The sequence below is a fragment of the Euprymna scolopes genome, chromosome 30, assembly GCF_053919585.1.
Source record: "Euprymna scolopes isolate OS-2025 chromosome 30, ASM5391958v1, whole genome shotgun sequence".
Lineage (NCBI taxonomy): Eukaryota > Metazoa > Mollusca > Cephalopoda > Sepiida > Sepiolidae > Euprymna > Euprymna scolopes.
In genome coordinates, this window is record NC_136511.1 from 17,882,099 (window position 1) to 17,896,597 (window position 14,499).

General features: G+C 36.5%; 1 protein-coding gene across 4 annotated transcripts in view; it reads left to right on the plus strand.

The window, feature by feature from the left end:
- LOC145254682 (monocyte to macrophage differentiation factor 2-like) overlaps positions 1–14,499 on the plus strand; it is a 172,600-nt gene that overhangs the window by 131,069 nt on the left and 27,032 nt on the right. For all 4 annotated transcript variants that reach the window (XM_080113331.1, XM_080113332.1, XM_080113333.1 and 1 more), the window contains exon 2: positions 11,789–11,870. In XM_080113331.1, coding sequence (XP_079969457.1) covers positions 11,789–11,870 — 82 coding nt within the window. The remainder of the gene's footprint in view (positions 1–11,788; positions 11,871–14,499) is intronic.

The window sequence follows — 14,499 nt, forward strand, 5'->3', positions numbered from 1 at the left end:
TTGACATAAATACCCTTTGACATAAATACCCTTTGACATACATACCCTTTGACATACATACCCTTCGACATACATACCCTTCGACATACATACCCTTCGACATACATACCCTTCGACATACATACCCTTCGAGATAAATACCTCTCAACATAACTACATCTCAACGTAAATACTCCTGACTCATGAAAAGTAACTGATAATCAATGAGAGTACCATGGTGTGTCCATCTCATGAGGAACATTTCTGGAACAGCCGTTATGTCTGTGACATGGTAACCAGTTCCTTGAGTCTTGGAAAATTATACTGTTTCAGTTTCCCTGTGATAAATATAAATACATCCGGGGCTTTCCTCCTTAAAATATTGTGATTGGCTGGTTAAGCCATAAATACCAGCTCCTGCTGATAAATTAATTCGAGAGAGATATCGAAAGGTATGCAAGACTCATGCTAGGGGCACCTATTGCTTTATCATCTAGAATCCTATGGGACATAGGTATACAAACAGATAGACCCATCCAAGCAAGAAGACCAGATGTCATAATAGTTAAGAATGACCCCAGAGTGAATATCAAGAAGACACGAGAAGCGGCCAGAGAGATGAAAGGCACATAAAAAATGAGCTGTACGTACAGAAACTGCTACGAATGTAAAACGCAAAGAAACATCACATGAAAACTGAAACAGTATAATTGTCCAACACGCAGGGAGCTGATTGCCATGCCCAGGACAAAATGGCTGTTCTAGAAATGTCTCCCACAACATGAACACACCATGGTACTCTCCCTGATTAACGATTATGTCATAGCTCTACCTCTGTTCTATTTCTGCCTCCCTCTTTTTACCTGTAAGATAGTGCATATGAGCGCATGGGAAAATATCAGCAGCAGCCAAGGATGGCTGGCTTACAACGAGATTAGCAGCAGCAGAAAAATGCGCATATGCAAATTAGGAAGTGTGTGCAAGAAGAAAAAAGGAGAAAAAATGCACCACGCGGTCAGATAAAAATGTGCACGTCAAAGAAAATGGACATGTAAAGTCAAGGATGAGAATGGATTGGCATGCGGTCGGAGGAAGGAGAAGCGTTAATCAGGCTGAATTGACATGTGGCAGCGAGTGACTCTTTACGCTGGTGTCAAGACGGGTGAAAGAAGAACGGTAATAAATGACTTATGATGAAAAAGAAAAAATGCCGACCTGGATTTATTTATCTGTTTGTCCATATGCGATGGTTCCAAAGTTACATACTCTGCCCTCTCTCCAACCCGCCTAACCCATTCCTCTCTAGCTGGGCACACTCCTTTATTCCTTGAGCAATGAGTTGGTATTTTCTTTTGAAATTACGAGGGACATTCCATTTTTTATTCTGATCAAACAGATAAGAGGGAATTGAAAAATTGCATTCTTATGATGACGGAATTGATGCATTCACGCCTTGAAAGTGCATAGAGAATGCTGGCGACAATGTGGAAAAATAAATTCTGCAGGTTGTTTGTTTTAATGGTATCACTCTCGTTGTCGTAGCTCTTCAACTTTTTGAGTTAAAAAAAATAGGAGGCTTTACTTTTAGAACGACCATAATAACACTGGAAAACCGACCCTCCCTGATGAAATCTGACCCAGTTGACCCCCAGAGAATGAATAATTTTTTCTACATTTTTAGATATTATTCATCCAGGGCAACACCAATCAAGAATATGGCAACTTTGTGGGTATTTATTTTGTAGTTTTTGACTTTTGAGTGAAACAAACAAATTGGAAGTCAGCAATGGGTGATTTTTTTTTTTTTTTTTTTCTCATAGATCATCAGAAATTGACTAATCTATTAAACTTCATAGACCCTAACCATGACCGGAAACTGTTTTCATCACTCTAGGCATGTCCCTGTTATTCATGGCAATCCAGCGATACATTTTAAGGGTGCTGGCAGTGGTCCTGTTGTCATAACTTGGACCGGTAAAGAGCATGAGTTGTACATCAGTGCATCTCTGATCCCCCTCGTTGAACATTGTGTCACTTTCAGACATGATAGAGGGCTCTTATCACTTTTGGGATCTCTACACAGTTGACCAACTAGTAAATGGTCTGAAACAAGAAAAGAAAACCGATTTTCAGCAAACGGAAATGGAATCATGTCTTTTCTAGTGCAACAATTTTATCCTTACGTCCTGTATATCCATTCTAAAATTTAAAATATATTTTCTTGTTTCAACTTTTTCTGACTGTTTACGTGTAATGGTCTAAAAAAGAAAAAAGTAGAATCTCATTTTTACTTTTTGAAGAATTAATCATGTCTTTTTTTTTTTTTTTAATTGAGGTCACTGCTTATCAAGGCCCAGAGGCCACTCGAGGATAAGGATTACTAGGTATATATTAGTCATTGGGATTTTAGCGTAGTAAACATTAGTGGGAATTTTGTAACTTGGATTACTTAGGGTACGATTCAATAAGAACTTTTTCACGTTGGACTTGAAGGCAATCAGATTGTAGTCAGCTGGAAAGCAGGCAAACGGAATAGAGTTCCACAGGCGAGCAGTTCTAAGAAAAAAGCCCTGTTTATGGAATCTACGTTTAGGTGCAGGCGCAGATAAAGAGTGTGGGAAATTGTTGATAGTGGTTCTGGATAGACGAGTGTTTTTTGTGAAAGTCTGGCGAGGGGGGGGGAACCATAGATTGAAGTTCAGATGAGCACCTGCCATGAAAATAACGATAAAGCAGGGACAGTCTCGCTACGTCTCTTCTGTGGGAAAGGGGTTGCAGGGAAGAGAAAAGGGTATTCCCCACTAAGCTACAAAGTCTATTTTGAACTCTGTCAAGACAGGAGAAGCTGCTTCTAGCAGCTCCTGCCCAGATGTGGCAACAGTACTCCATCGTTGGCCGTACCTGGTTTTTATATAGGTAGAGAATTGCATCAGGAGTGAGATATCTACTGGAACGGTAGAAGGATTCCATCATTTTTCCAGCGACTTTGGCAACGGATTTGATATACGTGTTCCATTTCAGATCGGGAGTAAAGGTCAAGCCCAGAAGCTTGTCAAAACATGAAGCCTCCCCAAGACAAGAGCCATTCATTTCGATTGATGGCAGCTGGGCAACAGAGCGTTGATGATGTAAAGATAGAAGCTTGGTTTTAGATGCATTAAAAGTAACCAGCCACTTTTTTCCCCATTGTACCACGTGCTCAAGATCAGAGGAGAGAGTCAGTGCTACCATAGATGGTAGTGTCGTCAGGATAAGTGTCTACGAATGATCTAAGGATGTGGTCTGGAAGATCATTGATGTAGATCAAGAACACTTGACAAGCTTCTGGGACTGACCTTCACTCTTGACCTAAAATGGAACACATACATCAAATCTGTTGCCAATATCGCTGGAAAAATGGTTAGATCATTCATCCACTTCCAGTAAGTATCTCACTGCTGATGCAATCCTTTAATTGTATAAGAGTTAAGTACATCCTAAAATGGAGGACTGTTGCCACATCTGGGCAGGAGCTGCTTGGAGTGCTCTATCCAGCCTTGATAGACTTCAAAAGCAACTTTGAAACCTTGTAGAAGATGTCCTTTTCTCTTTCTCACTGAAGCGATATTGTGAGCCTGTCTCTGCTCTGTCATTATTTTCATGGCAAGCAGTCATCTAAGTTCCAATCTGTGGTCCCCGTTTGCCAGACTTTCACAAAAATACACTCGACTAGCTACAACTACTATCAACAATTTCCTCTACTCTCTATCTGTGCATAAATCTAAACGTAGATTCTATGAACAAAGCTTCTTTCCCAGAACTGCCCACCTGTGGAATACTGTTTCACTGATCTGCTTCCTGGTTGGATACAACAAGTCCAATATAAACAAGTTTTTATCGAACCGTCCTCTTAATTAATCAAATTCTATCCAATTCACACCATTAACGATCATTACAATATCATCTTACATTCATTAACCCTTATCCTCGAGTGGCCTCTGGGCTTTGATAAGTGGTGACTCCTTTGTAAAAAAAGGAAAAAAAATTAACACTGGACATAGGGCTCCAATAATATCCTTTTATATAAAGATCAGTGGATCAAAGTGTAGTAACTGTGTTGCAAAATGGATGGAGGTGAGTGCTGAGATATTTTTACATGATCCTGACCAGCTAAAAGTGCTGGTTACATAAATGTCTGGGATGTAGATATGTCTGATATCTCTCCTTCATCCTGGGAAAAGGGTGGGCAACTGGGTTGGTGGGTTAATACCAAAGGGCAGCAGACTTTTTTTATCATTGAATCCTGCTGACACTTTTCTATCTGTTTTGACCTCTTGACCCCGTTTTTGTCAGCCTTATCAGCAGGAGATGGATGGAGGGGGCATGGTTGGTGGGTCATTGTTACTGAGTTATCAAAGATGAGACAAAGTCTGGAAGGAAAAAAAAAAAAAAATTCTGATAATTTTAAAATTATTTTTTAATCATTTTATTTCCATAAAGCGTGTTCGATATTTTCAACATGATAAGTCTGATGTAAGTCTACATTTTTTTTTTTCTGTTTGAATTTTAATTTATAAAAAAATGTTTTTTTGTTGGCTTTTCTGTTATTTATTTTATTTTTTTTTCACTCAGGTAAATAGCTATGAAGATGGAGATGGTACTATTAAAACGAGCAACCATTTATGCTCCAAAATATTTTTTTCTACATAGTCACCACCATTCTCAATGCATTTTTGCCAGCAATGAATGATGGCTGTGTATGGGTGTTCACACTTTATCATATGTGTGTTCCAAAAATAAAGCCTCCTACATTTTTTTTTTTTTCACTCAAAGTTGAAGACCTATGGAGACGGTAATGGTACCATTAAAATGAGCAACTTTTTCTGCTCCTGTTTTTCTACATAGGCAACACCATTCTAAATGCATTCTTTACCAGGAATTCAATGAGGCATTTCTGCTTACGACCTTGGTGTCTAACTCTGTTCCGTGGGGAGACCATTGTAAATAGGGACAGGAATAGCTTTTTTAGAGTCTCACACTGTTAATATCTGCAACAGAGAGATGAAACTTTCAGGCTATGAATGCATATGTTCAGTCATCATAACAATACAATTCGCAATCTCCTCTGATCCATTCAGATTGAATAAAAAAATAGGAGCCATTACTTTTGGAATATCTCTCATTTTTTTTTTTTTTCTGTTTTTGTAAAAAGTTAAAAAGAAGAATAAATGCATCATGTTTCTCTTCTGTTTGCCTGTTTCCCACCTGACTACAACTTTGTTATTCTCAAGTCCAACATAAACAAATTCTTCATGTACCGCCCCCTCAAGTAATCCTTAAGTAATCCAATTTACAAAATTTCTGTTACTAACGATTACTACGATATCATCCCATTGATTACTGTACACTCAATAACCCTTATCCTCGAGTGGCCTCCGGGCCTTGATAAGTGGTGACTCCTATGTAAAAAAAAAAAAAAAAAAGAAAAAAAAAAAGAAAATGTCCAAGCATCTCTATAAAAGGCCATGTTTGTTGGTTTGTTGGCCACTTTTAAGTTTAAAATGGTCATTTTTTTTTTTTTTTTTTTTCATTCGGTCACTTTTCTCGTGTCTAATTCCATGAGAAGAAGCATTTTAATAAGACTATGAAGCCGTTCTCTGTTTCTACAAATCTACTATCAGACCGTGTGTCCTGGTGACTTTAAATGCAAAAGCAAATTTTGCGCCGACGTCGTTATTGGGTCTCAGTCCATGTCCAAACAATTTAAGCCACCATTTCCCTCATCTTTCCCTCGAGTAGCGTGATGTCGGATTGCCTTCAGATATCCTCATTGCAGGTTTAGGTTTAAGTAAGTAATTCCAGATACCTTAACCTGAAGTCCTACCTAACTAATATTCCTGGTGAACCAAGTGCAAAAGAGATTCAGACAATTGCACTTAAGGGAACAGCGAGGATACTAAAAAGAGCTCTCGGTTGGTTTCAATAAAAAAGCGGGGCAATGTTGGCAGCTGGTTTGGCTGCCCCATACCCAGCATTACAATCTTCAAAGGAAGAAAAAAAAAAAAAAAAAAAATTAAAAAAAAAAAAAAAAAAAGTGAATGTTCGTTCTAAATTGAGGAAAATGAAGGTTTTCTCACACCTGAAGCTATTCTCGATTTTTGCAAATCTACTTTCAGACCATGGGTGGAGTATTGTTGTCAAATTTGGGCTGGTGAATATATGTCCCATTTGAGGGTTCTTCATAAAATGCAGAAACGTCTCTGCGATTTGATTGGTCCACGTTTCCTTCTTCTCTACAACTCTCTCTCTCTCTCTCTCTCTCTCTCTCTCTCAAATAGACGTGATGTTGCTAGTCTCAGTCTTTTCTACAAATACTATTATGCCATGTGTTCTTCAGAAATGTCTCATCTATTCCCTGCTTCCTTTGTTCCAGCTTGTTCGACTCGTTGATCTAGTGGTCTTCCATAAGTCACTGTTCTGATACCTCATTGTAACACAGCTTCCTATTCCAGTAGCTTCTTTCTGCAATCTTAAGATCAATAAACATCTGTCGTTATGATGATCATCATTCGTTATTTTTAGCTCTTTACATCAAGTGGCTTCACGTCTTGGCTGAAGCGATTTCTTTATAAAAAATGTAACAAAAAAAGTAATCTGAACAAATCCAAGATCTACTGACAAGACGAACATATTGCCGTTTATAAAAATCTGCCGTGAATTTTTTCTACATCAAGTAGTTTTAATGAGAAAGTTAAAGTAAAGAGAGAATTATTAATCCCCCGACAAAAGAAGGGTGGCCCTGAAAATTCATCTTTGTCTGTTCGTCTGTCCACACTTTTCTCAATAACTACGCCTTGGAATTTTTGGAAATTTTGCACAAACATTAAACATGATATGAGTAAAAAAAAAAAAAGTAACGGAACTAATTTTCCGGGAAAACTCCGGTTGCCTCCCTAGGGGTGCCTTTTGGGTTAAAATGGTTAAAATTGACACTTTTGTGCTTATTAAAAAAAATTGATGCCTTGGATTTTTATAAAACTTTCTGAAAAGTTGTAACTAACTGATTTCTATATGATTTTGTGTGTCTATACTTCGTGATAACTCTTGGGTGTGCCCTCAGGGGCTCTTTTAAGTCTAATAAAAACCCTCCATTTTTGGGACTATTTTACCATATTTGTCCAAAATTTTCAGTGTATGTCTATTTAGCAGTTTTGCATGGTGCTGAACTCAAATTTCTACCTCTCTCTCTCTCTCTTTCTTTCTCTTCCTCCATTCTATTTCTACCTTTCTCTCTCTTTCTTTCTCTTCCTCCCTCCTATTTCTACCTCTCTCTCTCCTTCTTTCTCTTCCTCCCTCCTATTTCTACCTCTCTCTCTCTCTCTCTCTCTCTCTCTCTCTCTCTCTCTCTCTCTCTCTCTCTCTCTCTCTCTCTCTCTGTTTTGCCACAAGGGAATAATTATATTTCAGATGGATTTATGCTCTAATAAGTTTGTAGTTGTTCAATTGTTCATTGTCTTTCTTTGCAAGTCATCGGGTTAAGTGCGTGGTGTCGACTGTTTGATTCTACCTTCCTCTCCATTTTTATTATGATTATTTCCTTACAACAAATGGCTTCATCCCTTGTCTAGAGTGACTTCCATAAAATAATTTTTTTTTTAATCTGATAGCTTTTACATTGAAATATTGACTTAAATCAATACAAGACCTTAACTGCTAACGTTTCTATTGATGGCTTTCATCTCAATGGATAAATCATTTTCTTTTCTTGTTATCTTGAATTTATACATTCTTCGTGATTTCAAAATCTTCAAAAATGAAACTCCAGAATAGAAACATGAAACACATAATCGTTGATTAATTATTAAAGCCAAAAGTTAAGAAAAGGACATATCTTGATCCAAAACAGACTGTTGGATTTATGTTGGAAGCTGACGACAAAAAAAAAAAAAAAAAAAAAAAAAAAAAAAAAAAAAAAAAAAAAAACTAAGACTAAGATACTGGAAGGCTTTTTTTTAACACACGAACATCGCGAGAGACGTGTAAACCAATTTATTTATATTTTTGAGACTGATTTGTACACATAAGCACTATCGTTATTATTTCAAATAAAATAAGAAGTTATGTCATAATTAAGGCTATGACAAGAGAATATTCTTATCATTGTTTTGACTCTCTAGTATATATCCGACACATTTAGACACAGTTAATCAATCGAGAACTACATCACTCTATATAAAAACATAAGATATTAACTGATATATACTCGAGAGTCAAAATAATGAAACGAATATTCGCTTGTCACAGCCCTAGTCATAATATTTAAGTAAAAAATGCAGTCAAAGGGAAGCAACTGTCAAAAGCATTTCACAAGATCCAAGGGAGATAATCATAGCAGATACCTATTTCCAACGGTAATTTGATATAACGTTAATTTGGTTGGTTGTTTTTGTTTTACGGCATATCAACCCTTTTCAGGTTATTTAATGCCGAATCTAGTGATTTTGAAGAACAATTTTTTAATAGAATATATTTGTTTTTTTTTAAGTCAGTTTCTATTCAACCCATAGTTGGGACCATAACAGGTACTACCACTCCGGTTTAGAGTGGACCTGGGAACAATGGCAATTAAAGGGTGACTCCACACTCCCCAAAGCCCACAAACTGGGGTCTCACCATCGGATATAGTTTAAGGTCATATCCAGGACTGAGTTAGTTTGGGAGCATTGTAACCAAATTTCCTCGTACTTGAATTTAATGTCTTTTTCTATCCTTCCTGTTGCGTTATTGAATGTATATATAATTTTCTAGTTTTTCAAATGCTTGCCAAAATTATATATACACCTAACAATTCTTTTGTTGTTATTCTCATAATCAACACAGACACGAGTTTATCAACATATAAAGTTTTATTTACAATTTAACATTTTGCGCATCGATAAAAACAGATGTTAGTCGTAGGGGTTGGTTAGTGTGTCGCACGATAACAGTGTCTATCACTCTCTACGGCTGTCAGTCTGCTCTCTTCTTCCCTCTCTGCTGTTTACGTTATCTTATATCGACATCAGTCGACATTCCTAGATATTACATTATTCTTTTTTATTTTGTGTTTTATTCTCATCTTTATTAGTTGTTGTTTCATAATATTTCGGCCAACTATTCTTCTGGCCTTCATCAGGTGGTTACCACAATGGGATAGGAACTCCGAATCTCCTAACTGCATCCTCAACAATTACTGCCTTCCGTCTCACTATGGTTTGGCCAAGTAAGCCTCTGGCCGGCTTTGGGTAGGATTGAAACCACTATCTTCAGACAACCTGGAACAGTAGAGATTCAACGTCTCTACCCACTGCACCACGGGTCACGAAGGGCGATCAAGGTTGGATTTTTTGGTCTTATAAATCCACGTTTATTTATTATCTGATCTTCCATTATCTGGTCCGTACTGAATGGTATATAATTAATTGGAATGTTTATTGGAATTTTATTTGCGGTAACCTGATGTATTGTCATTTTCATGGAAAGTGTTCGACTGAGCTTCAATCTATGGTCCCCCCTCGCAAAACTTTCACAAGAAACACTCGTCTAGCTGTAAACACTATCAATAATTCCCCCCACTCTTTATCTGTGCCTAAACCTAAACGTAGATTCCATGAACAAAGCTTCTTTCTTAGAACTGCACGCGTGTGGAATTGTCTTCCGTTTTCCTGCTTTCCGGCTGACTACAATATGGTTGTGTTCAAGTCTAACGTAAACAAGTTCTTGATGAGCCATTCCATATCAAATTTACCAAATTTTCATTACTAATGATTACTATATTGTCCAATTTCTACTGTACACTCTTTAACCCTTATCCTTGAGTGGCCTCTTGGCCTTGATAATGTGGTGATGCCTATGTAAAAAAAAAAAAAAAAAACCACCTGATGACGGCCAGAGGAATAGTTGGCCGAAACGGTATGAAATAACAATTAAAAAATGAGGATGATAGTCCGCAATAAATAAATGGATGAAAAAAAAATTGTTATTTTCACACGTACTCGTACACGTTACAATGTGGCATTAAGGCTTTTATGTGTTGGTAGGAGGAAGAAGAGAAGGAGGAGGGGGGGCTCTGAATCTCGATTGATTTTTTTTTTCTTCTGAATAGCCTATTCAAGCATTTATACATTTTTAAAAAATTTTTTATTTAATATTTCAGCAACGTCAAAAAATTTTTTTTTTAAATGGACGTTATGTCTTAAAGGAAGAAGTTGTGAATAAAAACGTTTTGTTTTTTTTAGACATGGTGATTAATTGTAATAGCCAAGATTATCAAATAAATTTGCTTTACCTTGCCAAGCTATCCGTTCTCTCAGAGTATGCCATGTACCAAGCTAGATTCTTAGATATCTCGACCAAAACAAAAAAAGAAAAACGTTTTCAGAGCACAATTTTACACGTTCAAATCGGTAAGATACTATTGAAGAAAGTTTGAAAAACTCATGCAAAATGAACAAATAAAATTCACAAATGCAAAAGCCTCAACATTTTTTTTTTTTTTGTTATCACAAACAAGACATATTGCAACTTGGACATAAAGAGCAACTATTTTGGATTATGTCAGCAGGGGACTGTGTGGAGTTGAGCAGCAAGATGTCTATTCACATTACATTTAGGTTAGTACAGTCAGGGAAACAGGAAGGAAATTTCAAGGCTAAGCAGTCTGAGGAAATGTAATAGAAATTAATCTCACAAACGACCTCGTGTTTGCTTAGCGTGTAAAATGATGACAGAAAATGTGGAAAAGAAAAAACAAACATAATTTTGTAAGTCGCTCATTGTTGAACAACGTATGCAATTAATTTGCATATGTACACAATTTTGATCCAATGCCTCCGTTCAGTCTTGAAACACAAAGGACACCCCCTGTAGGGGCAGCTGCATGTGTAATTGTGCAATACCCAACCACACCTCTCCTGAATCGGCACTGTTTGAGTCCAGTGGCAAGGAGAAAAACAGGACGACTGGAAACAGTGCCGAGATGATAAGCGGAGAGCGCGTACAGCACCTGGAAGTCCCAAATGGTCACCCATTTAATATTGACTAGGTTTAACGTTGCTTAACTTTGGTGATCCAGCAGGAACCGGTGTGTCAACGTGATTATGTTGTATATGTACACAATTGGTAACTGTTATATGGGATGTATTCTAAAGCAGGGTGTTGAGTGGAGTTTTTTGTTGGACAGCTTAGAACGAGAACGAACGGTGAAAGATAATATCGAATACACAAGGATTTGTTGCAAGTTGAGGAAAGAAAGGGAAAAAAGACTTTCGTGCGTTATATCGACAAGAGGACGATTTGACACTGCCAGTTTTCCTTTTTTTTTTTTTTTTTTTTTTACAGTGATCACCACTTATCAAGGCTGGGAAGCCACTTAGGGATAAGGGTTATTGCAAGTACATTACGTTAGTGTGGAGATTTGATGAAATGTTTACTTAAGGGGGCGGTTCATTAGGAATTTGTTAACGTTGGACTTGAACACATCCAAGTTGTAATCCGGTGGGAAGCAGGCAGACGGAACAGAGTTCCACAGGCGTGCAGTTCTATCTTTCCAGCATGTTGTGACCTCAACAGTGAAGGGGTGGAATCTTGCTTGCTGTATGAAGTTTAAATTCCAGCAAGTTGACCATAGCAATATTCCTATCTTTTTTTAACGTTTTTCTTTTTTAAATGAAACTTTAATGAATGATTAAAAATACTAGTCTGATATTTCCGGATAAATTGTATTGATGTCCAAGACAATTATGTGTACTTTAAGAATTTGGTGTTCATTCAATTTTCTTTTCTTTTTAAGGTTAATGAACAGCCGAGCAAGGCCAGGACAAGCTTATATACCCACAGATGTGGAGCACCTTGCAAATATGGTCACCCATGGGGTGAGTTTTATATTTTTTTTATGCATCTTTCTTTTTTATATTTACTTAAGCCTGCACTTGATTTCAATTCAAATATTGCCTATAAATAAAAATCTATTATAATAAACTAGGTGCTAACTCGCATAGCTTAAATTAATAAGCGAACATGTTATCGATGTGCCTACAAGGATATAGATGTTATCACATTGCAGATTTAGCTTTTTAAAACGAAAGAACATAATGATGGTTCGCACATGTGCGGTTTGCAAATCGCATCGAAAGCAAGGTTTTTATCTGATCCTCCTCTTCAAACAAAACAACGTTTCTAAACAAAATAATTGACAATTTTTTCCGATTTTTCAGCATTATGTGTCCGAGAGATCGCTCTTTATAACGATGCAGCATTCGTGCCTGTACAATGCGGATGACAAAAGTTTTTAGCAGACATACAAACACATATACAAACACACAGATGTTTGCCATTTATATAATAGACTAGCGAGGGGTACCCGGCGTTGCCCGGGTGTTGGGGGGGGGGGTTTAAAAAAAAAAAAGTAAGTATGAGGATCGAACCCGAACCGTTGAGGCAAAGTTGTAATTTAAAGTGTGAAAAAAAAAAAAGGTGCGATATTAACCATTGCCCCACCGCGAGATGCTAACGGAAACACGTTTGAATTTATTTAATTAGTTGGATTTAGCAGGTGCCCATTTTAAATGAGGTCAAGTTTTGACTGCGGGATAGTATTCATTTACTGCTGAACGCTTTTTTTTTCCCCGAAGATATTATAGGAAAAAGACTAACCCACATGCGGCGAGCGACAAATATTGAATATTTATCTTCCTGAAATCGACCAAATTAAATAGACAGGCGAGCTTCGTTGTTAACTGAGATATTACGATTTGTATGTGATATAAAAAGTTTTACAAAGTTGTGAACCGACCGACCGCTTCTCTGAAATAAGCCTTTTGTAGACACACAGAAAAAGCGAACACACATACATACATTTTCGCTTTTATATTTATAGATTAATAATAGATATAATTATTAATTATATATAATAATAGTTAAAATTCATAATTATAATTAATAATAATAATAGTTATAATTCAAAATTATTATTAATAATAATAACAATAGTTATAATAATATGTTAGTTTGGCATTTTTTCCAAGTTTAAGATAGAATCATTCTTCTAAAGTGTCCTCACGTTCATATTGCATTTTTGCAATTCACCATCTGTGACAATCAGGCTTTAGTAGCGGTTATTCCAATTCCTGCTGTAGCTGTTTATTTGAACCTGAAATTATAAAAATTGGTCAATCATCTCATAAGATATATAGAAATAACATACAGAATTTTGAAGAGTCTACAACAGTTTTAAATGCTTGTACAGAAGAGTCTAGAAACTTATTGATGGCACCTCATAAATATTCAAATTCACATAGTATTCACCGCCAAAATAAGATTTCCTCTTTATGGAGTGTATCTCATATTTAGATCAAGCGTCTGAATATCAGTGTATCTCATATTTAGATCAAGTGTCTGAATATCAATGTATCTCATATTTAGATCAAGTGTCTGAATGTCAGTGTATCTCATATTGAGATCGAGTGTCTGGATGTCAGTGTATCTCATATTTAGATCAAGTGTCTGAATGTCAGTGTATCTCATATTTAGATCAAGTGTCTGAATATCAATGTATCTCATATTTAGATCAAGCGTCTGAATATCAATGTATCTCATATTTAGATCAAGCGTCTGAATGTCAGTGTATCTCATATTTAGATCAAGCGTCTGAATGTCAGTGTATCTCATATTTAGATCAAGCGTCTGAATGTCAGTGTATCTCATATTTAGATCAAGCGTCTGAATGTCAGTGTATCTCATATTTAGATCAAGCGTCTGAATGTCAGTGTATCTCATATTTAGATCAAGCGTCTGAATGTCAGTGTATCTCATATTTAGATCAAGCGTCTGAATGTCAGTGTATCTCATATTTAGATCAAGCGTCTGAATGTCAGTGTATCTCATATTTAGATCAAGCTTCTGAATGTCAGTGTATCTCATATTTAGATCAAGCGTCTGAATGTCAGTGTATCTCATATTTAGATCAAGCGTCTGAATGTCAGTGTATCTCATATTTAGATCAAGCGTCTGAATATCAATGTATCTCATATTTAGATCAAGCGTTTGAATGTCAGTGTATCTCATATTTAGATCAAGCGTCTGAATGTCAGTGTATCTCATATTTAGATCAAGCGTCTGAATATCAATGTATCTCATATTTAGATCAAGCGTCTGAATATCAGTGTATCTCATATTTAGATCAAGCGTCTGAATGTCAGTGTATCTCATATTTAGATCAAGCGTCTGAATATCAATGTATCTCATATTTAGATCAAGCGTCTGAATGTCAGTGTATCTCATATTTAGATCAAGCGTCTGAATGTCAGTGTATCTCATATTTAGATCAAGCGTCTGAATATCAATGTATCTCATATTTAGATCAAGCGTCTGAATGTCAGTGTATCTCATATTTAGATCAAGCGTCTGAATGTCAGTGTATCTCATATTTAGATCAAGCGTCTGAATGTCAGTGTATCTCATATTTAGATCAAGCGTCTGAATGTCAGTGTATCTCATATTTAG